Source organism: Botrytis cinerea, chromosome 8, assembly GCF_000143535.2.
Source record: "Botrytis cinerea B05.10 chromosome 8, complete sequence".
Classification (NCBI taxonomy): Eukaryota; Fungi; Ascomycota; class Leotiomycetes; order Helotiales; family Sclerotiniaceae; genus Botrytis; species Botrytis cinerea.
In genome coordinates, this window is record NC_037317.1 from 2,573,956 (window position 1) to 2,597,856 (window position 23,901).

The window sequence follows — 23,901 nt, forward strand, 5'->3', positions numbered from 1 at the left end:
CTAGATCAATGAATTACAAAATTACGTTTTATAACCCTTGACACTGGTGACCTTCCCTCCTCCATTGCTAGTCCATGCCCCCTCCAGCTTTTTTCTATACTCATGCAATTTATTTAGTTCCGATTGTAATTTCTCATCTGGTGAGGCATCACTAGGAACATTCGCGAAATTTGATTTTGCATTTCTGGCCATTTTTTGACCATACTTGATCTTCTTGCTGTCCAGGGCCTTTTCCAGAGCGTTGATATTACTTCTCACTTTCGTCTCATTATCCTTTTTCTCCTTATTGGCCCCCCCTTTCCCTTTCTTATCATTCTTGCTTTCCCGTTGATTATTATTGACGTATATTGATTTAGGGATGATCTGATCTCCATAGGGCTGGTACGCAGGGAGCGGGGGCAATGTTTTTCCTGGATACGCCGGCGGAGGTGCAATTTCAGATGGTCGTGTTAATTCAGCTTCACAAGCCACTTGTATTCCATGCGCTCGACTTAGTTCATTGGACATATTCCGTGCCAAATCTGGATCATCCCGAGGAATCAGATGCCAGTAATTATTCGTTGTTTGGATAAGTTGAATCAGTCGAATGCTTAAATACTCCATTTCAATACGTGAAAGCATCAAGGCTAATAAGTCAAAACTCTTTTTGGGTAAGAAGGCAGTATTATCGCGTTCGTGCTGTTCGGGCCATGAAGGTGGTACTTGTCGAAACACTGTGATTCTCTGGGTAAGATTGTTGATTGAGGCTTGTAGGTCCCGGTAGATTGGATAGCGTCTATCAATACGTTCCTCCAAATCAGATTTGTATGCCGCATCGGTACCTGGCTCAATATACTGGCGTACAAGTTTTAATTCAGTTTGTGCCATGAGTCCTCGTCCTTCAACAGCTTTCATGGCTTCGTGCACATGTATTGCTCGTCCGTGATCGTCATCATATGGCCCATTCCAGTATCCTTGACTTCCTGGCACATTCTTCTCGCGGATATATAAGTAAAGTTGCCAGACTCGTTCCAAGAATCTCTGAATCTCATTTCGAACAAGTTGTGCACAAAGTTCCCATTTGTTAGAATAAGTTATGTTCTCGGAATCTATACGAATGGGTGCGGGTTCCCATATTGGTAGTTCCATCTGACGATCCGTTATGATTACCGTAAGATTTCTCTCAGAATTGAAGAGACCAAGATATATACCCCATATAAGTTCTTTAAACGACTTAAAGTCTATTGGCGGCGCAACATTGACAGCTCCTACTGCAGTAGCGAGATTGCCTGGTACAACACCAACGCCAGGCATATCCCCTTGCCATACACCTCTCAATTGTTCCCCCATCTCGTTGATCACCCTCGCCCCTTCTCTGTTTCGCTGTTGTAAAAACATGACATAATCACTACTAACATCTTTCTGCTGAATTTCCATCTGCAATGCTTTGATCATCTGCACGGATGCGACAATATATCCTTGAATGGTGAAAAGATCTTTCTCCTTGAGATGAACACCAATTTCTCTAGCCGCAGCTTCAGCAAGTTTCCACAGCTTATACAGGTCTGAATTTATGGCGTCTATTTCTCCTTGAGGAATACCACTTCGCTCTCTCTTTTCCCGAAAAATTAATTCTCGTCGCACCACCATTAACAACTCCTCAAGCGTTATATTTTTATTGAGCGTTACTTTATATCCCACTGGAGCCCGAGCAGCTTCGAGATCGGCAGCGCAGGTTTGTATTTGCCGTTGCATATCCAATAGTCGGTTAAAGTGCCTGTCCCTTTCATCACGATATTGCGTCTCTTGAGCAATTCTTGATCTTGTTCTTGCCCGTGATGATTCGAGCTCTTCTTGCAAATGTGACAGTTCCGCTGGTGGGTTGAAGTTGACCTCTCCCCTAACTCGATCTAGATCTTGTTCGAGATGGACAACTCGGTTGGATACCCAATTCGACCAACATGGACAATTAGGAAGTGTCTCGGGACGGCCATGGTCTTGATGTTGGCAATGGTCGCCACCCTTGTAATCATTCCATATTCTCTGGCCATCTTCCGTGTCTGGGGGAAGCATCTTGACGTTTAGACTGAAGTTGTAAAACGGGGGTATTGGTACAAGATCGTTGTGATACTACCTCAAAACAAAAATACTTTGCATAGAGGGCGAGACATATTCAACAAATGATCGGAGATGCAATCGAAGCAACGAAGCCCAAACAAGCAACGAAACTCAAATTGTGAGCTTTTCAACAAAGAGATATGGCATTCCGGTAGCCAATTGACATATATTACAGTCTTGACAAGTACAAAGGAATTGTTGGAAATCTTTTACTGCCAAAACCGGCAGTCTAACTCTCGATTACAAAGAAAAACACGACCAAAATATTTAATTACAAAATAAACATAGGAAGTTCAAACAGGAATGTTTGTGAAGACGAGTTCTGCACATATTTACCAGTATCAGTAAAACAAGACTAGGTCCCAGCACAACCAGTTGTATGAGTATCAAGGGTTTTCTGGATATGTTGTTTGTTGAATGAAGTGAATCATGATATTATACAACGGCATATGCCACTCGCTCTTCCTATCGCCTTTAGAATGTCTTTTCAGCGCTGTCACTCCTTTCTGAACCCAATATCCCGGACATGATGAAAATTGGAGTATGATTTACGTCACGATAGCGACGTATTATATCATGAGTTTTTCCAGGCATTGGTAGTACCTTGATCATTGACTTGATTACTCATGGCTGAAAATACTAGAGTATATGGTGTTATGAACTTATGATTAGGTCAATGTAAGGGACCAAAATCGACATTTGAAGCGGTTTCAAGGTGTCGCGATAGTTTTTGACCGGTTATAAGTCATCAAGTTCCCGTAGATCACCGAGCATTAAACGGCAGTCCAGGGAAAGGCCTATCATCTGATGAATCGCTCATGTTGAGTGCATATCTCACGACTCTTTATTGTAGGAAGGACGATTTCGGTAGCCCTCCAAACAATCCTTGAACGGATAATACTTAATAGTAGTCTCATCGTGCTGTCCTGTGAAGCGTTTGGTCTTGAAATGCATCAGTTTGAAGCCATTTATTCGAGCTGGGCCAATTCTTTCCAACTCGACTCTGATATCTTCCAGATCATTGAGAACGTCATTCGGGCGTCCTCTTGTAGGAAAGGAGAAAAGCTTTGAAGGTCTCTCCGGGAGATTTGACCAAGTACGCAACCATCCCTCAGGTTTCTTTCCAACAATCTTACTCGAAGGAAATTCCTTTTCGACCTTACGAAGTAGGGACCTTTTGAGCTCAACGAAAGGCTGTGATGTTATCGGGATATATGCGCTGCTCCTATTTCTTTCCACATTTATTCTAACAGTTTGGGTATCTGTATGAACATTATATTCAGGTTCGCCCTCAAAAGGATGTATTGAGAAACTGCCTTGTTCGTCCGAAAGTTGCTTCAAAAGCCAATCCATGCGAAAAGCGTATTTGCTAGGGATTCTTTCTCGAAGTGTGGGCTCAAATCGAGGGTTGAATAGATATCTCCTTGCAAGGAAACCGATTTTTTCATCGGCAAGAACTTTTTGTGTCCACGTTTCGTCGAAATATGCAGCTATAAGTAAATGGTGCTGACTTACAGGTTTAATCCGTTCCCAAGGAGCTGGTATGTGTTGTGCGCTATGTTTAAGACCGACTGATGGTTTTGATATTGCCTGTGGTGAGTAAGAAACTAACACTGGAGGTATCTTTCGTGCCATTCCGAAGAAAAGTGTGGAATGAAGAGTAACAATGTAATGCAATGAAGGTTGCTATGGGAAGCTGCGGGTCGATTTTGAAAATAGTCATGAGAAATAAATTTGATCAATTCAAACTCACGTGATTTTAGAAACATTGCAATCTTCTGGCTGACGAACCTAAAAATATTCTGGGCCGAGCTCTCGGGAATCGATCTTACCCAGCTACAACTCAAGTAGTGATAATGCAACTGATGAACCGATGATAGCATTCTAAACCTTAACTCCATCTAAATAATAACCTACACAGAGTACAGTCACAATTAAAAATATAGATGTTACGTCAAATTTCAACTCCTTCGCTATATACACGTTAGAATCATCTCCTTGATACTCAAGCTCGTGGATTATTTTACCCTTTGTGATGATAAGATGTGGGTGGTATGATAGCTGGTATACATATAGCCTACTTGCCCTTTTCATTTGATTGGTTTGATAGAAAACAATTGATTAAATTCGATAACCGGCCTCAATACGCCAACGCCAATAACTTTAACAAATTCTGACTTCTTGAGAATAAACTTTGAACCTATCTCACTAAGTGAAAACATCACTTGCGTACCTATCATTCTTGATGCCCTGAAACCAAATCTCGACCTCCTCATCCGTCTTAGTCTTTCCAAGTAGATCCGCAGCCTCCGCGTAAATCTTCTTAGTCATGACCGAGACACCTTCTCCAACCATACTCGAACCGCAGACATACAACTTTGCGCCACTATCGAACACCTTCTTTAGTTCTTCTCTCTCTTCCCAGAGTCTATCCTGAACATGACGACACCCTTTGCTTAATTCTGGAGCCTTTGAGAACGCGTAGTAGAGTTTCACTGCTCCATCCGCCTCCCATTTCTTCAATTCATCGGAGAACAGAGCATCTTTGTCAGGATACCCACAGCCAATGAATAAGTATGCAGGGGCTAATTTTCGTCCGGCAGCTATTTGCAAGGCTCGTTCTTGTACGAAACCACGGAAAGGAGCTAACCCAGTTCCCGCGCAAATATAGATCACTGGAGTATTTTCCAAGTCAGTAGGAGGATGGAAAGCTCCACGACTTGGCTTGACAGAAACATGTACACGATCTCCCTCCTCAACAGAAGAAAGATAATTCGATGCCACTCCCAAATGACGTTTTGATTCGCCGGCTTTCGAGACGGTGTCAAGAACAGACCAAGTCAAGGTTGCAACACTAGGGTCCTCAAGTGGTGATGAGGATATTGAGTATTGGCGAATTCTCATGGGTGGAAGCATAGCTAAGAAATCTCCAAGAGATAATGCAGCGGATGGGTATTCTTCAAGTATATCGAGTGGCGATCGTCTTTTGAGTAAGATCTCCGTGTCAAAGCCTTCCTTGGCTAGATATTCGATTTTTTCTCTTACTTCTGGCTCGGGTGTACTCGAGGCTATTTTTGCCACGTTCTACAAATGTTAGCATTTGGTATGGCCGAGGAGTGAAAAATAATACCTTTCGAGTTGCAACTTGACTAAGTTCGACGTAAGCCCCAAGAACGTCCCACACGGATATTGGGTGCCCAGTTGGTAAAGTAGTATTAGGACTAGCTTTGATATTTAACATAGCATCCCAAGGAAGTCCGTATTGTTTCAAAACTCGTCGAATATTCTTGGAATTATTTATTGGAAGAACCGCCATGTAGTCGCCAGCACGATATGACATTCCAGTTGGAATTTTGAGAGATATGTGACGTTTCTCTGGTTCTCCGGGTGCTGTTAAAACCTTGTTGCTGAGAACAATTGACTCACGGACGTCTTGTCGAAGTCTCGAAGAGCGGGAGGTAGAATCGATTTCAATTTCCAACCCTATTTCTCCGTGGTCCGCGCTGCTGGTTAATTTGGTCCATAGATGATTGTCTTGCCACTCATCAAACGCCTCAAAAATGTCTCCATCAGCAACATCGCCTAGTCCAGTATCTCCGATTCTAGTGGCACCATGTTTCTCAAATTGGTTGTCGAGTAATTTAGGAATTCGGTGGAAGGTCGATACCCAATCATCTGCAATACTTGTTAATTATCATTCTTCTTACTATAATCCTACGCAATGGGAGAACTTACGATTTCCGCATCCGTATACGGCATATTTGACTCCCTTGAGACGATCACTGCCTTGTAAGTTCTCCAACCACTCAACAAAATGACTGGCATTATCGGGAGGTTGTCCTTCATAACTAGAAGATATCAAAATCACTGGCTGATCCTTGGGGATCTTGTCTACAGCAGCATCAAGAGGATCTACCTGGGCCTCGTAACCACGTCCACTAGCTTCTCTTGCAAGACTCCGAGCAAGAGCTTCACATGTTCCAGAGTTTGAACCATAGAAGATAGACATTGGTTGTTTTGGTTTTCCAGGATTGCTCAAGACCTTGGTAAGTTTTTGATCGCTTTCTGACAGACGTTCCTTGGAAACATCAACATGCAGCATTTTCTCGAGGTGAATAGGGTCAATGCCATCTCGCAAACTGGCATGCATGAAAAATCCGTTTGGCTTGATAGTCAAAGTCTGTTTGATAACAAGGTTGTAACTTGGATCATCCATCCTGAAATTGAGGTTTTGCAAGAGCATAGCGACAATGAGAATTGACTCTTGCCAGGCGAAAGGTCTTCCGATGCACCCTCTCATACCATTACCAAAAGGTTTCCAGGCGTTAGGTGGTAAATTTTTGAATTGCTCGTCAAGCATTCGCTCAGGTTTGAATGAGGCAACATCATCACCGTAGACAGTAGGGTCCCGGTGAACAGCAGGAATGAGAGCAAGAATAGGTTGCCCTGGCTTAACTTCGTATTTACCGCCGATGATGATTGGCGACTCAGTTGAATCAGGTAAAGGAAAGACCGTAAAAGCGGGTGCTGTGGGAGTCAATCTCAATGTCTCTCGAAGACAAGCCTCAATATATGGGAGTTTTGACATGTGATCAATCGTGATGGGGCCCTTGCCGACTACTTCATCGACTTCACGCTGAACTGCCTGGTATGCTGAAGGATTTTTCAACAAATAATAAAAAAGGAATGAGAGCATGCCACTCGTGGTTTCATGACCTAAGAAAATTATTAGAATAAGAACTGATTGAATAGTTGGAAACACAAAATACCGGCAATGAGAAAGGTGATCATGTTGTTCAAAATGTTCGAATCGGGGAGACCTTTGCCAGTTTTTGGATCTCTGCCGTTAATCATAGCATTCAGTAGATCTTTTTTATCGTTTGGATTTGCTCTTCTTTCGGCCAAAAGTTCTTTGGCAGTACTTTGAAGCAAGTTGATATCAGCATCGTATTTCGCTTGTGCCGAACGCATGAAGTAACTGGCTATCGCAGGCCGTTGAGCTCTAGCGCCGGACTCGAGAAGAAACCCAGTCATGGCATCGACGAAAGGATGCATTTCTTCGTGGTAGAAACTATTGAAACGGGTCCCCATTGCACATCTGAGTTATCAGTCAATTTAACTATTCATGTAATCGTCAAAGCAAGTGAATACTAACAAGGCAATTGAGTCAAGCGTCAATCTAGTAAAGCCATCGGTAACATCAATCTTCTCCCTTGACCCAAATCTGGCCCATTTCATCACTAATTGTGAAGCAATGTCATGCATTTCGTCAAACATTGATCGAATAGATAGGGGACCGAATGCTTTGTAAAGTTAATGATTGCTCGTAACAATTTGTTGAGATTGCTGGTACACACCTGGCATCAAAATTCGATGAGCCATCTCCCAATTTTCTTCTCCATGCCTTGCAGTGAAGAGACCATCACCAACACCATTGCGAACTTGTTCTAAACTTCCAGCCACTACCTTTGTAAACCTCTTCTCGTCGCAGATCTCATTGAGGAGAGCTTGTGTAGATATGAATAATTTTTCGACACCTCCGAGGTTAAGTTTGAAGATGGGGCCTGGTGATAAGAAAATACATGGTCAGCAACAACAGTCAAAGCTATGGGGGACCTCCTGATTTCTACCATATATTTCTGCCAGACGCTCAAGACTAGCAATCGAATTGACGGGGTCTACTTCTGAAACGTTCCCTAAGAAAGGAAGACCGGGAGGTCCAGGTATCTCTTCCAACTCGGCCATGTTAAATCCTGCGATTCAGATACTGTAAATGAGTTGCAGATTTATATTGAACGAAACTTCAAATGAGAAGTTAGAAAAATGATGTTTGAAGTAGGCACTGCCTAGTCAATATATATACTTTGGATAATCACGGCACACGGAAACTAAACTAACAGGGAGGACTAGAAGGCAAAAACCACAACGCACCTCACATTGGGCCGAATAGCGGATCTATACATCTTGATAGAGTATCACTGGTGTGATAGCAGATATTGCAATTGGGCCTTGTACAACTATTGTGCATATTTTCGTTGAATCGGAGAGTCGGTGGTCGTTCGATATGATGTGGCTCGTAGTCTTTGGGTCCGTGGTGCATCACAACCAGCATTTAGTGTCAAGGTTAAGTATTGGATACTGGTGTAGATGTGAGGGGCATGACCAAGCCCAATGCATAATGATGGACATGATGCAGCGTTCTCGAGGCGTTAATGCATACCCACCCACGTAGTAGCTGACTTTTAGACTGAGTGATTTGAGCAGGCATAGAAAAATATTCTCCTTTCAACATAATTATCCCAAGGCGATGGAACGAAAAGTTCCCGGTGTAAAAGAAATGGATGCAACATACAAAATAGGACAATACTCCATCTTGGCAGGAGAGAAAAGGAATCATCATGAGCTGTTCCTTCAATCAAAATGATACTTTTACTTCACTATCTAGATTTCTGTACCGCGGCTCGGCGTCTCTCATATTAAGCGTCGGTACTCCCATATCTTCATACCCTGTGGAATTCCCAAACTCTGGTGGGTTTTCTTCTGGAAATTGTGGAGCATGGCGGTTTTGACGACAAATCCAGATAAGTTCATAGGTTTCAGTAGGCAAAAAGATATTTCGGTGCTTCCGACACAGGTATCTATCTATGGAGCATTTTATCTTTGTGCCGAGGTTGATCGGTCGTTGGCGATGGACCGATTCCGACGTCTGATAAGATCAGCATTAACACCTTCCCGTGTAGATCTGAGATTCAAATGCTTAGCGTGCGGAAAGCTTCCCGTCGGTCGAGCGTTAGACCGCCTCTATGAGCCCATTGATTGGTGAAATTACAATGGCCCGAGATTTTCACCATGGATGGCAAGCCACTTGCGAGCCACGCAGCGTGAATAGGCACATAGGGTCTATCCCTTACCTAAACTCTATACTTTATACTTTCTACTTTATACTTCCCATGCGTCTAATTAATCCATCTAACATTATCTAAGTGAGACATGCTCCGTACAGATTCTGTGAAATAAAAATTAAATATCTAATACATGGGTAGTCAGTATCTCTTCTTTAAAATACCGACGTATCATATCAATCTAGAGTATCATATATTCTTCGAAATTGCATTCTTCTCCGGCCCAGGCCTACCTAGGTAGCCACATTTGGTAACACATACTCACTCATAAGGCTCGTTTGCTTTGCCAGTTTTGCTAAACATGATAGTATGTTTCATATTACTGATCTATTCTCATGAAGTTCTTAAGTGTAATCACTTAGAACATACCAAGGCATTCGTATTGGAATTTTAATGATCTGTGAAATGTCAAGAGTAAGACTACGCACTGGCTTCGTTTAATGTGTAGTCACGCGACAACCAATGAAGCCGAATGATTTAGGTTTTAGCAGAAATCTTATTTTCACACGTCGCCGATGACGTATAAGCAGAATTTAAAGCACATGAAAAATGCAACAGTATTGCTGTTAGCCATTGCTGTCAGTTTTCTCATACCCTACCTTTCTTGACATTACTGTTGGCGCAGAATCTCCCCTATGAAAGAGTTATTCAAGTCCAAGCAGTTAGGGTCGGTTAAAAGCTAAGGACTTAATTATTCATTTTCACTTCCACTTGAATATCTTCCGTGGTTAATTATTATTGTTAGTCAACGCTTGCCTAATACATGACTATATTGTCTTTAATATTCTAAATATTTACAATTCCTTGAAACATCAGGAATCCAGTGTTCAGTGCCTCCGCCTTGCCCACCAGCCTCAGCGTACGTGGCGCAATTTATGAATTTGAATGATTATTCTTCAGCTTCGCTCAGCTTAACTCATATTCCACTTTATAAACTTCTCTGACCAATGCCAATCAAATAAACCATCAGCCAAATTGAAATGCAGAGTATTGTCTGCAAGTGATTAGCTACAACTATGAATAATGAACGGTGAAATGTACACTCGATGCACTTTCTAAGGACAATTTGTCCATTCTCACTAGTCACACCATGTCACCGCGTTCTGTTCTATCACGTAAAATACATCATCTCTTCCAAAAAAAGAATTCTCACGCCCCTATTCAAGCATGGCCTTGTAGATTTCAAGAGACGTTCATTGTAACATTCGCTCTATTCAAAGATCTTTTGGTCCCATTGAAATAACATGTTTAAAATGATCTGAATTGAGCCTTCTGAAATTTTCTGGGGCCATTTCAATGGCTGTTTGTATAATAGTATGTTCACAGCAACAAATAGACATATTATCTGTTGTTTAATTTGGAAGGGTGGGAGAAATTTCAATTAGGGGGTTGCCCAAAGTGTGCCTTAATAATGGCACAACTGACTATTAGCATAAAAATGAATCATAATTGTATTTCGGATTTTCGTTTCGTTGTAATACCAGCAAAAAAGAGATCAGTGACCTCCAAAGCGCAACCACCATGTATATCTGTCACTAAGTTTGTTAAACATTTCTTCCTAGTGCATGCATCTTAAATGCCAATAGTAATCGGATCTGTGACCTCTAAAACGGTCCCAATCATCCTTGAAAAGCTTCTTGTCTTATATGCCTCTGGTGTGTCATAGCTAGATATCTTACTCTAGAAATCCGTATTAATTCGACTCCTAGAATATCAGGATATGTTCCATCATCGACACCAAGTCTAGCACAATTTCACGATGTAACTTGATCCAAATCCGCCCATATATTGAATAGCAAACATGCTAATAATAGAAGACTTGACTCGCACTGAAAGCTGGACACTATATGGCGAGTAATATGGAGATGTATTCGATAGAATCTACAACAGTTGTGATCAGATTGAAGAATCTATGACATTAACATCTTTTCGAATTCGGAGATTATTGGTAAAATCATCCAAGAGACCAGATTCTGAATACGCAAATGTGAATTTGAAGATGAATAGATGACATTAAACATAAATTCATGAGCAAAAGTGATATCATAGATGGAAGCTGGATTTAACAGCTAAAAAGGGGGGTTATACGCGAGATGGCATTAAGCGATCAATAAAATTCAGATGTAATACAGTTGAACAGTGAAATCACATAGCTTCACGCAATGCGTTGCACAAGGAATCGTGATACGGCAGTTGCTTAAAGCCAATGCTCACGATGGGTAGGTTGGGGGATATAGCAGGGTATAGTTGTTCGTGGCTTAGTCCGGCTCAGGTTTCGAAAAACAAATCACGTCATTGAAAATTGAGAGAACAGTTAAAATTGTGGATAACCTAGACCCTAGTCTGTCTACTCGTAACGTGAAAAACTATCAACCCTAAGAACAACAACAAACCAACCCCAACTGTACTCTAGATGATGTCAAGAATCAAAGCTCTCATGTACGATAATATTAAAGCAACGCCATATATACTCCAGATGATATCAACATTCCTAGGTATCGTTTCCACCTTGCCTCTAGCCGGAGCCAATACATCAATCCCATTCATCGCAAAATTATACACCGGGCATGCCAGCTGCCAAGTTCGCATATGCACTCGCATTGTAGGTCAGTAGATTCTGAGTCTGGTCCAATGAAGGAAAAATCCCTGCCGTTGTTGAAATGAGACTCTTACTATCATTCCTGTCCCCACTAGACTCCCAGAACATTGCACCCCCAAGTCCACTACTCATGATGTATTCCGTCTTTGTTTGGATTGCCTTGACGTTGTCATAACTGACAAGCTCTTTTGTAGAATTATCGTAACTGTAGGTTCCTACAACATCAGAGGCGTAGTATTCAGTCGCACCAGCTCGGGGTAGATCCTTGTAATCCCAAACCCCAGACTCCCATGACCCGGTACCAATACCATTAAATGTTAATCCCATCCCAATGGTGCTCTCGAATGCTCTTCCATAAAGTGGCAATCCCATGATTATCTTGGATACGCTAACACCCTTCGCGATGTAATCTGTAATTGCTCTTTGAGTCGAGTAAGGTGTGCTTGAGTTATTGTTCACACTAGGATTTAAATTCGCCATGTGGCCTGTGACATTATCCCAGGATCCAGCGTAGTCGTACGCCATTAAGTGCCAGGAATCAAGGTATTTATCCATATCCGCCAAGTGAAGAACATTATATTTTTCTGGACCAGCAGGACTTGCAACAGTAATGAGGAAATGGTAACCAGGAGCATGCTGCGCAGCATATGCATCGAGAGCCGAGCGAACAGCTTGCAAAAGAAGAACGAAGTTGCCTGCTTCGACATCATTGGCGGGGTACTCCCAGTCAATATCGATACCATCAAATCCAAGATCTTGAACAAATTGCACAGCGGTTGCGGCAAATTTTGTTCGAGTTGCATTCGTACTAGCGGCGGCAGCAAAATTTGTAGAGTATGTCCAGCCACCAATACTCAAGAGAGTTTTCATTTGACGGTTATTTTTCTTAAGCAAATAAAGTTGCTTGATGCACCCATAAACATTGTTTCCGACATCGTTCCAAGAGTCCGTTGGATAATGTTTTTGGAGGTCAGAATATGTGTCGGAGAGGTAGCTGAGTCTGTATTAGAGCAAATTCTACAGCATCAATCATAGAGAAAGTTTGAGAAAGTTTGACATACACTGTACCATCAGTTTGCAGGTTAGCAAATGCGTAGAGGACGTGAGTCAATTTAGTAGCCGGCAATTGTTGAGGTTGATAGTTTCGTCCATAGATTGCCCTGTAGTAAACAAATCAGAGGTCATGTTTGACATTATCCTGGAAGGAATCCCATTTGAAAAGACATACCAATTGACAAAGTAAGCTGCATTGTGATATCCCCCAGTATATCCTACTGCGCTGACTGACTTGTCATTTTTAGCTGGAATTGCTGCGGAAAATACAAGGGAATTTAGATTTGTTAAAATCAATAAAAAGTATTGCATAAATGTAAGAATCATGTTCGGTTAGATGAGGGAGTAGAGACAAGAGGCTCAATATAATAGTGAAAAAGTGTGATTGGTACCCGTTAAATTAACTACCGAGTAGTAAAGATGATAGTAGAGAATAGTGAAGAAGATGAAGAGATAGATGCTTTGCTCCTCCTTGAGAAAATCCCTCCTTTAATAGTTATACAGATAGCATTCACAAAAATGTATATAACGTTACCACTTGATATCAACGGATGACTGGATAATAATGAAGCATGAGAAAATTTATCATCACTCACATCTAGATGACACAAACGACTTCCCAATTGGTACAATTTACACATCGCAGCTTGCACGAAGCCATGATAAGAACAAACGCTTTCCAGATTGAGCAGCAACTTAAGATGCAATTAATGACTAAAGCCTTTAGAACAGATGTGGAGGTCATATGTAACCGCACTTCTTGTTGCTGTCACTCGTTGGCTATAAAATTTACTAAGCGCCTGCCACCAGGAACGACATCGGCCTTATTTCATACATCCAGCAAGTTCCGACATGGATAATGGGAAGCATAGCAGATAAAGAATTTCAAAAAGGAATGTTGTAGTAGCTGCGTGCCCCGAATTCTAAAAATGTTCAGTTGATCTCCAGATGAGAATTTCATGATAGCTTAGCTTACCAAATGTGGCGAGCTAGGCAGGGAATGATCTTCAATTGTATTGTTTGAACAAATCTGTGCTCATTTATCCATCAACTTTGTGCCATCTGTGAATGATGTACCGATACTGTAGTAACGTTACAATAAGGTCTCCTGAACATAGCGAACATGAAACTAAACGGTTATTGCGATAAGGAAACATGTTTATTTACCCGGCACGCGGATAGAATGCAAGGGGAACATACTAATGGATTGGTGACCAAAATTCTTGGCATCAAGATTGCCGATGGCAGCTACACATGACCTTGAATATGATTATAGTTTTTATCTAAAGGGTAACATTGGCGAAAGGGCTTAATGTGCTCTACATTAAAATATTGATAGGGAACTTGAGTAAGACTCCCGATATCTTTAGATGCGATGCAAGGAAGGTGAATTTTATATGGCATCGACATCTTTTGATGAGACCCATTCGCTTGGTAGATCGGGTACGCTTTCTTCTTGGACAACTGAATCCATTCATATTGAATGCTGCCCAGTTTTGAACCGAACAGTTGATCTTACTGTGCTTGAGTCTTGCCCACCAATTTTGGGTAGCAAGCACCAGGTTTTGTAGCTCTATCCTTGACGCACACAGCAAGAATAACGGACAAAAATCATTGAGAGATTGATAAAATACAGCATTTGTTTTCATAAATTTGCAAGGTGGAACAAGTTGGGAAAAATACGAGCCTAGATCGTGAATAAACACATCTAGTTGAAATGAAAGGCCAGCGACTTCGTTGACAGTGAACGGTCGTGATTCAAAATTGAATAGGTAAAATGTGTATAACGTACCTAGTGTGTACTTGGTGGAATATAAAAATCATTGTTGTCAAGTTAAAAGATTAGGATTGCGCATTTGCGCTGGAGTGTTACGCTCATCTGGGGAAACTGGGGGAATTTGAGTGAAGAGTTGATCACAAGGTAAAAAGGAAGCTATCAGTCGAGGTCGTCTATGATGTACCTAGATTTGAGTTGTTAGCATAACGTACGTACAAAATCGTGGTTGGGAAAGTTCGATCCACTGGTGGACGGAGATTAATATACCCTGCTTGCGTTCCTGGATTTGCGTGAGGCACGTGCCACAAAGAGGCATAGTCACCCACGTGGCACGTGCTGTTTCTGAACTTGATGTTGAGGCATGAGAGGACACCACGCCCGTGACTAGAGCAGTGGCTAGGAGATGTAAATCGATTTCGAGTCCATATGGTGTGGTCAAAGTAAGAGTAATAAGTGGCGAGAACCTCGAGAGTCAAGCAAAGATGGTAATGAAAAGGCCTGCATGTTGATAAGTGTTGGTTTTGACGAAAGAAAGTCTAGACATAGCTGATAATCTTCGGGATACGAGTAATGGCCCGTTATAAATACAGTTGTAAATTCTTCAGAGTCAAGATGGTTTTCCTTTGCAGCATTTCTCTCGAAGGGGCTTTTTTTTTTATTTTTTTAAGAAAAAAGAGATTCATATTATGTGGTGGGTATCATGTCCTATTCTCCCTTGCCAAACTTCGCTTTTCCCGTTATCCGAGCCAGGGTCTTTTGCACAGCCATTAAAACCCGCATCCTAACAGCCTTGATGTCCCAATTTTCAGCTTCATCCGCTGCAACAAATCTCCTGACTAGAAGATTGAAAACGCTTCCAAATGCCAAGGCCATTACAGTACTGGTAAGAATAATAACATTGTAAGGCATGCTGAAATCCGGTGTTGGAAGTGGAAGCAAGAGACTCGTGGTTCGAATGCTAACATTTCCAATGGTGATAACGGCCGGAGCAATATCAAATCCACGGTTCGCGTCAGGAGGATACTCTGTATATCGAAGGATGGCCTTTTCAAAGTCATAGGTCAAAATGACTGTAGAATCTGCTGGAATGCGCATCCGCACTTCCAATTGAGTCCCTCTCTTGCGATCCAAGGCTGGACGATAGAACATCTCTTGTATGACATCTTCATACAAGCCGTTAGTATCGGCCTTTAAGGTATGAAGATATACCTTCATGAACCAAGGGAGCGACTCCATGTATACAAAATCAACTGCATTCGTTGGCGAAGGATTTGTGAGTATGGCTTGTACACCACCTCGTTCCTGCCCATATCCAATAAATGAGCGTTCGGCATAAAGTAGGGGTTGCTCCAATGGGGCTTTTTCGTGAATGTCTTGTCGAGGTAATACCATCTCGAAATCGCTGTCTTGTGGTATTCGAAAACATCGGCTGTATCCAGAGGGATCTTTGTGCTCAACTGCTCCTCCAGAAGTAAAGACATTGCGGGCATGAGGAACATTTATGCAAACGGAATCTTCAACATCATCAGCTAGTGGACAAGATCCCTTCATCGAATGACCAAAAATTTGTGATAGACTCCAATCCTCTTCTTCCGCGGCGTTATCTAGAGGGAAGCAAGTATCCTCGGCATGGTATGATTTAGATGTATCGCATTTCAAATCTTCAAATGGTACGGGCCGTGGAATTGGATTGTCTGGGTTTAATTTAGCACGTTGATCATGATAAGTGGTGATGTACGAACCTCTTGGACGCCTGGATCTTTGGATATCTAATACCATGTCAATAGTTTGTGTGATCTGAAGCTGGCAGTCACTCGAATCACTTGCGCATATAGGTTGCACATCAATTGACATGCTCTGCCATGAAGCATCAAATAGCTTATGTCCATCAAGTAAGCTCGAAATACCGGCCTTGCCTTTACAGGGCAGGAGTTTCAAGAAAGGCGTCAGATTTTCTGTGCAGACGACTTCTCGTGGTAGAGTTCCATGCAGTAAGTGTAGGTTCGCTAATGTGGAGTCTGAGTGATCATTGACTGGTTGAAATGATAAGACAGGTCTCGTTGTTCTTGTGGAATCGATGAAGTTAAGGGAAGCACAGAAAAGGCCAGACAATGCGTTGGTCAAGGTTAGCCAGCGACCATCAGCCCTAAGAAAATGTCAGTTGAATCTCTTCCTCAAAGACATGCATCATACTCCTCATCAGTGGCAGCTTCTACCCAAGCCCAAAGCTCTACACCTGTTCCACCTTCCCTCGTACCTCCCCATGGCCTTGCACCCCAATTTTCGGCATCCCATCTACCAAGGCTGAACCTCAAATGTAATTCTCGGGTATTGGCATACTGAAGAATTTGCCCCAATGATCTTGGAAAATAGCGAAAATTCTGTTGTTCGAATGATTCGAGGCTTGTGTTACTTTGAAAGTTGAATGAAGCGAGTAACGATGAAGGATGAAGGGGTCGTAAAAGAAGTTGCTCGTGATAATCTGAGGATGCGACTACTCCTGTAGATAACAAACTAAATAAAAGGAAGAAAATATGGTAAAATTTATTCATCGGATTCATGGCATTCAAAGCCATATTGTCAAGAAGCTCTTCATTGGGTTGTGAAGGATCATTACATAGGTAGAATTACCCATGGAACTCTTGAATCTGAGGAAGTAGTGCAGCCTTATCACGGCGTGTTCCGTTTTGCCCGCCGCTCCGAGCCTTGTCTTGTCTACCTTTTTCTATCGATCTTCAAAAGTCAAACCATAACAAATACAATCATATACCTCGAAACATGGCCGCAGAACAGAGAAAGCTTCTTGGTAAGTTATAATTTCCATCTCGAGTCTTCAAATGTTTGCGCCCCGTTAGATACAGTTTCAATTCATCTTTCAACATTGATATTTCATCGATTTACTAACACAACCCTCTTGACAGAGCAGCTCATGGGCGCTGGAGCATCCTCTCGCGCAGCACAGCTTTCAATTACAGATCCAAAGATTTGCCGTTCTTTTCTCGTCGGTACTTGTCCTCACGATCTCTTCACAAATACGAAACAAGATTTAGGACCATGTCCAAAGATCCATTCAGAGCCATTAAAGACGGAGTTCGAAACTGCAGCACCTCCTCAAAAACAGAAATGGGGTTTTGAATACGATTACATGCGTGACTTACAGAAATACATTGATGAATGTAATAGAAGGATAGATGTCGCACAGCGACGCTTGGAGAAAACACCCGATGAAATTCGACAAACAAACGCCCTTCTTAAACAAATATCTGATCTATCGAAATCCATCGAGTCTGGTCTATTAGAAATTCAGATTTTAGGAGAACAAGCGGAGGTATCGCGCGCTTATGAAGAGTTCTTCCGTATAAGACAGGCTATGCAGACAAAGGCAGAGAAAGAAAAGGAGCTCAAGGCATTATCAGATACCAGCGGACCTTCAGGTCATCAAAAATTACAAGTTTGTGATGTCTGCGGAGCTTATTTGAGTCGGTTGGATAATGATCGAAGACTGGCGGACCATTTTTACGGAAAAATGCATCTAGGTTATGCGCAAATGAGGAAGACATATGATGCATTCCCGAAGGAAATGAAGAGATCAAGACCTGGTGCTGATGACATGGATCATAATTCGGCGCCGAGAGGGTATGATGGTGGTTATGGTGATGGTGGATATGGCGGCAGAGGGGGTGGATATGGAGGCCGCGGTGGAGGAAGAGGTGGCTTTAGAGGCAGGGGAAGAGGATTTAGAGGTGGATGGTAATGAGAAAATATCGAGGCGTTCACGGGCTTATCCTCACGGCGTTTTGGGTCAGCGGATATACAATGTACAACCATCCATAATCAATGGGGTTCGTTTCTGGACTTTTTCTACCCTACGAGTCAGCCTACCAGAACCTAGTTACTCGAGATACTTCTTCGGCTCACATGCAAACGCGCAATTAAGATCCCTTTTTTCCCTTCATTTTTCCAACAATCAGAAATCCAACTCAAACATATGACCTCGATTTAAGAAATGCCATATCGAAGGTTTCCGTGAGGATCTACTGGCTAGCTCGTTCATTGAAGATGGAACTGTGGTGGCTTTTGCTAGTGCAAAATGCTTCCTTTCTTCCCTGCTACATATCCACATGATGTTCTAGATCTCGTTTGCGAACCAGAGAATGTCCTCTTCATGTGGCTGTTGCGTGGTTCTGGGTATTCTTCATGAAGATTGATTCGTCGCCGCTCCCATGGAATCTTGATTGACGAGTTAATTGATTACCCTATATCCCTGAATGGCAAAACAGGATTTCCAACACTGGATCACAAGCCGACCAGGGTATGACAACCTACGTCATTAAACCCTTGGGCTCTGTATGAGTTCCTTATATATCGAACCGTACACCGAAATGCTTGTTATACAATTCGACATTTATAACATATTGTTATCCATTTTTGTTAGCTCAATCAAATCATACTACAGTCTCAACACTCCAACGCAAACCCCAAAATACACGAACGACACCCGCTTCCACCTTACAACAATATCATGGAGTCCTTAAAGAAAGCGACAGGTATTGCTGCTCCTGAGCATACGGATGAACAGAAGAAACAGTTCTATGAGAGTCTTTCCGAGGATCAAAAACAAAAGCAAACGTATACGGAATGGGTAAAGGAGGCATACAATGATCAATATGAGAAGTGGATGCCATGGATTGAAGATCAGTATTTGAAATGGTTCGGAAAGGGAGACAACAAGGCATCATATGCGACAAAGGGTTGGCCGGCCTAGAATTTAACAATTAGAAGCTCTTAGCTGATAATAACCACAGATGCTCTTAGCAAGACCAAAGTCACCGGTGTATCACAGATCGACCAAATACAGGACGATGTCCACAATCTTGTCGGTAATCAACTTGGAGAGAATGGTCTACTAGCTCCAATTGGTAATTTGGCGGGGAAAGAAGGCATAAACAGAATGGAGAGAAATGGAAAGGATGAAGATGGTTCCTACGGCGGTCCTACATCAGCAATCAGCGATCCAATCATCAATAATGCAAAGGGTGTTGGACAGGGAGTTGTAGGCGGCGCACAGAGTGCTGGCTCTGGTCTAGCAAGTGGTGCCAAGAGTGCAGGTGGATATGTTGGAGGAATCTTTGGGGGTGGTCAAAAGGAAGAGCCAAAGGCATAATAAGGGGAAAGCTGAATCACACTCTATTCGGGTGCCAAACCTTTATAATATGAGGGTGCGATGAAAGGACAAGGCTGTGGGATCTGTTTGAAGGCCTAGCAGCCTGTGGGAGAATTGTGGGTTTATTGATATGATACCAAATTTGATTTTATTACTATTTTCGTAGCGAACCTTGACCCTTCTCCAAATCCACATTGTTTAGTTTATATGCTGTGCTCATTAAGCACAGACAGGTTTCGTGGTAGGTGCAACAGCTGAGTTGCTGGGGTTTGTCTGAGTACAGCCATCAACTCCACCAAGCAAATAGTCATCTTCAGCCGCAGTATATGCCGAGCCACAATTTGCGTCGCTATGGATGATTAGTAAGTCTTTGATAAAACACAAAAAACACATGACGGATCATACCTTGCACCACCTGAGGCATTGTTGAAGTACGAGCATATATCATGGTTCCAGCAGTCTTGTGTGCTATAAGTTTTTCTTGTTAGCAATGACGAGTCCTGCTAAGTTACTAGATTTAATTCTGCTTTCAACATACTAGTAATTGCCAAGGGCACTTCCAGTGCAGCCTGCTCCACATCTTCCATTGCAGCTGTAGCTTTTTAAAATGGTCAGCTTGCTTCAAATGAACAATTTCGGAGACAAGAACACTTACTCTCCAGCGTTGACTGTGTTAGTTCCAAAGTTGCTTCCAACTGTTCCCGTCCATGTGCAAGTCTTCCCAGCTGAATTGGTCCATGTGGCTTTGGCTGTAGCACCAACCTTGACGCAAGTAACGGATGCTTCGGCAAGAGTAATTATAAAAAGAGTAATAAGGGGAGTGAGTGAGGCACGCATTTTGAGGGTAGTTGGAGGCTCCAATGAGTCGTTTGTAATGATATTGGAAGAGAATTGTTGAGTACTAATTGACTCCCAAAACTGGCCAGCTCGTGCTTTATGTAATTTTCATGGTTCAAGCATTTGAAGTTTTATTTAGTAATGTAAACGGACTGCCACTCTGAAGATCTTAGCAACTCATCTATAGATAGGGGAATATAGTGGATATCCTTGAGCCCCGGATTAAACTTCTTGAAATAAGTCACAATGCCGAAGAAAAAAAGTTACCTTGCCAATCACAGGGTCGAGTACACCGGTATGTCGAATTTGCCGTTGCCAATGACGTGCTTCCATTGTGGGGTGCATCATCTAGAGATACCTCGGCGGATCGCAATTATACAGGACGGACTTGTGCAAAGATTTTACCATCAGTAGAATCAAAATTGGATTTAATAAGGATCCCCAATTTGTACATAAAGGTTGAAGTGATCTAGATTACATGTGGGGAATGGAATGCGGGGTAATGAAGTGACATACATGGATTGCCTCGTTCAACTGCAACTTCATTACTTTGCACGTGTCTCAAATCCATATTCTCCCGTGGGCCTTGTTCATGTAATGTGTAGTTTAAGATGGGAACAAAGTTTTATAAGTGTATACAAATCAAGAAAGCTAATTGAATCTTAATCAAAATATTATATACATAAAGAGATGGTAAAGCGAATTTTAATGTATTTTGAAGTAGCTCAGTTAATGATGTAGGTCGCTCGATAATAAACTACGTTAACCATTTGAGATTTTTCTAATCGACATTATTTACGAATAATTTAAACTTCAAACAGCAATTCTGAATCAATTACATAATATATACTCCAGGTACGTGAGGTATTCAATAGCATTCTAGTGTTGATTTGAGTGGAATATAGATAACATAGAATCTATAAGGTAGGCTTTGAGTGTCAGATTATACTTAGTCTAAAGAACTAGCTAGGTACGAATGGAATAACTCTTATACAAGGGATATTAAAAGAGCTAGTTTTCGCTTTCGTTTAAGTGTAACTACAAAGACCTTTGAGGTCATTAACCTATATTCACACATTCAGATTTCTAGATTCTCACTCTATTATGTATCTATATGATAAAGAAAATACTCGGAGACACTAAAGACAATGAATATAATACGAGTGCTCATCTCTGGTCATAAGGTCTCTATCGAAAACCGTAGTGAGCGTTCAATTCCCTCTCATCACTCTATGTATATGGGCATTCCACTTCCTTTCAAACCCGGGGGAACTCTACACTTGTCATGCTTATCCCAATCATGAAGTAAGAACCAACATAACATTCTGAATAATAAAGAAACCCATACGATGTGCTTTTGCTCTTTCTCATCTGTATCTGCACCATCCGTGATACTGAAAAGAATTGTATCGAAGTAGAAATCGATCAGAGCTTCTTCTTTATTAACAGAATTGATGAAGCTGAGAGGAGAAGTATCATCATTAAGAGCTTTTGTAACCTTGTCAAGGTGAGCTACTATCACTCGAAGGACATCCGTTTGCTTAGTCCCATCTAGTAGAAACTCGGTCCTTTGATCGAGAATACCATGTATCTTTTCTTGGACCTCGATGTCGAGATCGTATTCATTCGTATAGCCGAGAGATTCAGTTTCTTGCCATTGCTCAATGATCGCAGAGATTACATGCTTCTCGGGATGAATACTGCTATAATCCTCGAGCTCGGCAAGCTCAGTAAGCTTTTTTTGAAATGCAGTCATAAGTCTGATGATGCTCCAAGAAGGCTTTGTGCCAACTTTCTTTAGCGAATAGTCCTGTGTAGGATTTGGAATCATTTTAAAAGCACTCCCACGGAGCCGAACTACTTTTCCAAGCATACCAATTATTTCGAAAGAGACTATTTGATTAATTAGAAATTGTCCCAAACAAGATAGAGATCTAAACTCACCTGGAAATAAATGTTTGTGATTCTTCTTATACCTTTTGGTTATCTCAGACATACATCCAATAGACTCCAAAGTCAATTCAACATCATTTTGGCTCCCAAAGTTGAGAAACAAGCCCTGAGACTCCGAGTTTTCCCCCAGATACTTACCATCCTCAAATATGTTTGGAACGGATCCAAAGCAGAGTTCTTTTATATGATTAGAAGGAATAACAGAGTTTTTCTCAAACGACGACGCCCCGTGATTGTGAATCTAATTATAACTCCTAAGCTCTGATCAATATCTGAGGTAACAATAAAACTGTTTCCTTCCGCTCTTAGCTTCCATTGTATCTGATCAAACACTCTCCAGTACATTCCCATTAAGGCCATAATCTCAATTATATGAGATATAGTGGTAGTTGCATATGGTTTAGTCACGCCAGTTGGAACAAAGTTCCAAGACCTTGTTCTGACTTGTATACCCACAGCGAGCTCGTACTCCGGGCCCATGATCAATTCATTTATATGTGGGTTTTTTGACCGTACTTGCTTATCCCAGGCTCGAGATGTTAGTTCCTTGAGCTGTAGGCTTGATAGTAAGGTAATCCAAGTTGATTGTTCATCGTCCGCCATATGGATCCTTCGTATTCTCTCTCCTCCTTGATCTCGTTTAAAAAGTTTTGTGTCTCGATATGATGTTGGTGTTCCATCTACATAGAATATTTCTTTTTTTCTAATCGGATGGCTTTTATTGATTAAAGAAGCAATAGAAATGATTGGACTTTCGAAAATAACTTCGAATTGAAATTCCTTCATATTGAACCTTCGATATGTACCTTTGGACCAAAGCCCTATCACAGATTCCGTACATCGATGGTATCCCTCAGCACTTAGGAGAAGCTGCCGGAAAACCAGCAAGCACATCTGCAGCAATGCCACAACCGAAAAAATTAATGCCGCAATTCCAAGGGCATTTTGATCGAGCTGATCGAAACCTGTCATGACGAGGCTGGGGCTTGCTGATACTATCAAAACCTCTTTTCCGTATAAAATAAAAAGCTCTTAATTTATATTTCAATAATATAGAAACCTCACAGTAAGCTTTAAGTATGACTCTTCACGTGAATCATGAGAAGCACAAGACATGGAACATGAAGGTATTTAGACTATTGTAGTTGGAATAAAGAGGAACGGAACCACGGAAGGAAGTACACTGGTATGTCGGAAATCAATTAAGCCTAATCGGAACAATTTGCTCCGATATTCTGCAACCAATAATCTTTAACAAAGTCTTGCATTTAAAAAGCGACTCATCCCAAGAACGCATGTTAATTAGTTCTCCAATAGCAGCAACATAAAACCTGTAACGATGCATCACCAGCACTAGGGGCGTTAGGAATAGCACATAATGTTGGAATGATATGGCATGTGCATTATATGTGCATATATAATATCTTCCACTTCGTAATTCAGATTTAGATCAATATAGCAAATTCTACATAGTCAATAATACATGCATTCCACTAGCCTACTCCTTCAATTGTGAACA

At 41.7% G+C, this 23,901-nt stretch overlaps 9 protein-coding genes across 13 annotated transcripts; 2 read left to right on the top strand and 7 right to left on the bottom strand.

Moving 5' to 3' along the window:
* Position 1: 1 nt before the first annotated feature.
* Positions 2-2,314, bottom strand: BCIN_08g07020 (hypothetical protein). Its single transcript, XM_001549598.2, has one exon. The coding sequence runs from the start codon at positions 2,050-2,052 to the stop codon at positions 22-24; it is 2,031 nt and encodes a 676-aa protein (XP_001549648.1). The 5' UTR covers positions 2,053-2,314; the 3' UTR covers positions 2-21.
* Positions 2,315-2,407: 93 nt separating this feature from the next.
* Positions 2,408-3,802, bottom strand: BCIN_08g07030 (hypothetical protein). Its single transcript, XM_024694817.1, has one exon. The coding sequence runs from the start codon at positions 3,730-3,732 to the stop codon at positions 2,932-2,934; it is 801 nt and encodes a 266-aa protein (XP_024550610.1). The 5' UTR covers positions 3,733-3,802; the 3' UTR covers positions 2,408-2,931.
* Positions 3,803-3,880: 78 nt separating this feature from the next.
* BCIN_08g07040 (hypothetical protein) lies at positions 3,881-8,139 on the bottom strand. Of its 3 annotated transcripts, none has more exons than XM_024694820.1 (9): positions 8,029-8,139; positions 7,728-7,850; positions 7,455-7,661; positions 7,253-7,400; positions 6,867-7,195; positions 5,833-6,813; positions 5,228-5,772; positions 4,125-5,181; positions 3,881-4,070 (listed from the first exon to the last, which is right to left on the bottom strand). In XM_024694820.1, exons 2-8 carry the CDS (start codon positions 7,840-7,842, stop codon positions 4,306-4,308), a joined length of 3,201 nt encoding a protein of 1,066 aa, XP_024550613.1. In that variant the 5' UTR covers positions 7,843-7,850; positions 8,029-8,139; the 3' UTR covers positions 3,881-4,070; positions 4,125-4,305. The 3 variants fall into 3 exon arrangements, with proteins under 3 accessions (XP_024550613.1, XP_024550612.1, XP_024550611.1); XM_024694818.1 differs by having other exon boundaries at positions 7,728-7,898; XM_024694819.1 differs by having other exon boundaries at positions 7,728-7,939.
* A 2,860-nt stretch (positions 8,140-10,999) lies between these two features.
* Positions 11,000-14,732, bottom strand: BCIN_08g07050 (hypothetical protein). Of its 2 annotated transcripts, XM_024694822.1 has the most exons (5): positions 14,696-14,732; positions 14,444-14,612; positions 12,827-12,885; positions 12,660-12,758; positions 11,000-12,592 (listed from the first exon to the last, which is right to left on the bottom strand). In XM_024694822.1, the coding sequence occupies exon 5, from the start codon at positions 12,466-12,468 to the stop codon at positions 11,554-11,556; it is 915 nt and encodes a 304-aa protein (XP_024550615.1). In that variant the 5' UTR covers positions 12,469-12,592; positions 12,660-12,758; positions 12,827-12,885; positions 14,444-14,612; positions 14,696-14,732; the 3' UTR covers positions 11,000-11,553. The 2 variants fall into 2 exon arrangements, with proteins under 2 accessions (XP_024550615.1, XP_024550614.1); XM_024694821.1 differs by having other exon boundaries at positions 12,827-14,612.
* Positions 14,733-14,832: 100 nt separating this feature from the next.
* Bcgpi16 lies at positions 14,833-17,077 on the bottom strand. The gene is made up of 3 exons (XM_024694823.1): positions 16,622-17,077; positions 16,171-16,574; positions 14,833-16,122 (listed from the first exon to the last, which is right to left on the bottom strand). Exons 1-3 carry the CDS (start codon positions 17,002-17,004, stop codon positions 15,134-15,136), a joined length of 1,776 nt encoding a protein of 591 aa, XP_024550616.1. The 5' UTR covers positions 17,005-17,077; the 3' UTR covers positions 14,833-15,133.
* A 52-nt stretch (positions 17,078-17,129) lies between these two features.
* Positions 17,130-18,542, top strand: Bcluc7. The gene is made up of 2 exons (XM_001549593.2): positions 17,130-17,234; positions 17,350-18,542. The coding sequence occupies exons 1-2, from the start codon at positions 17,207-17,209 to the stop codon at positions 18,180-18,182; spliced, it is 861 nt and encodes a 286-aa protein (XP_001549643.1). The 5' UTR covers positions 17,130-17,206; the 3' UTR covers positions 18,183-18,542.
* A 9-nt stretch (positions 18,543-18,551) lies between these two features.
* On the top strand, positions 18,552-19,746 carry BCIN_08g07080 (hypothetical protein). Its single transcript, XM_001549592.2, has 2 exons — positions 18,552-19,179; positions 19,234-19,746. The coding sequence occupies exons 1-2, from the start codon at positions 18,951-18,953 to the stop codon at positions 19,590-19,592; spliced, it is 588 nt and encodes a 195-aa protein (XP_001549642.1). The 5' UTR covers positions 18,552-18,950; the 3' UTR covers positions 19,593-19,746.
* A 19-nt stretch (positions 19,747-19,765) lies between these two features.
* Positions 19,766-20,881, bottom strand: BCIN_08g07090 (hypothetical protein). The gene is made up of 5 exons (XM_024694824.1): positions 20,697-20,881; positions 20,248-20,589; positions 20,131-20,190; positions 19,998-20,060; positions 19,766-19,941 (listed from the first exon to the last, which is right to left on the bottom strand). The coding sequence occupies exons 2-5, from the start codon at positions 20,427-20,429 to the stop codon at positions 19,812-19,814; spliced, it is 435 nt and encodes a 144-aa protein (XP_024550617.1). The 5' UTR covers positions 20,430-20,589; positions 20,697-20,881; the 3' UTR covers positions 19,766-19,811.
* A 752-nt stretch (positions 20,882-21,633) lies between these two features.
* BCIN_08g07100 (hypothetical protein) lies at positions 21,634-23,471 on the bottom strand. Of its 2 annotated transcripts, XM_024694825.1 has the most exons (3): positions 22,601-23,471; positions 22,374-22,559; positions 21,634-22,322 (listed from the first exon to the last, which is right to left on the bottom strand). In XM_024694825.1, the coding sequence occupies exons 1-3, from the start codon at positions 23,352-23,354 to the stop codon at positions 21,655-21,657; spliced, it is 1,608 nt and encodes a 535-aa protein (XP_024550618.1). In that variant the 5' UTR covers positions 23,355-23,471; the 3' UTR covers positions 21,634-21,654. The 2 variants fall into 2 exon arrangements, with proteins under 2 accessions (XP_024550618.1, XP_024550619.1); XM_024694826.1 differs by having other exon boundaries at positions 22,374-23,471.
* Positions 23,472-23,901: the final 430 nt, after the last annotated feature.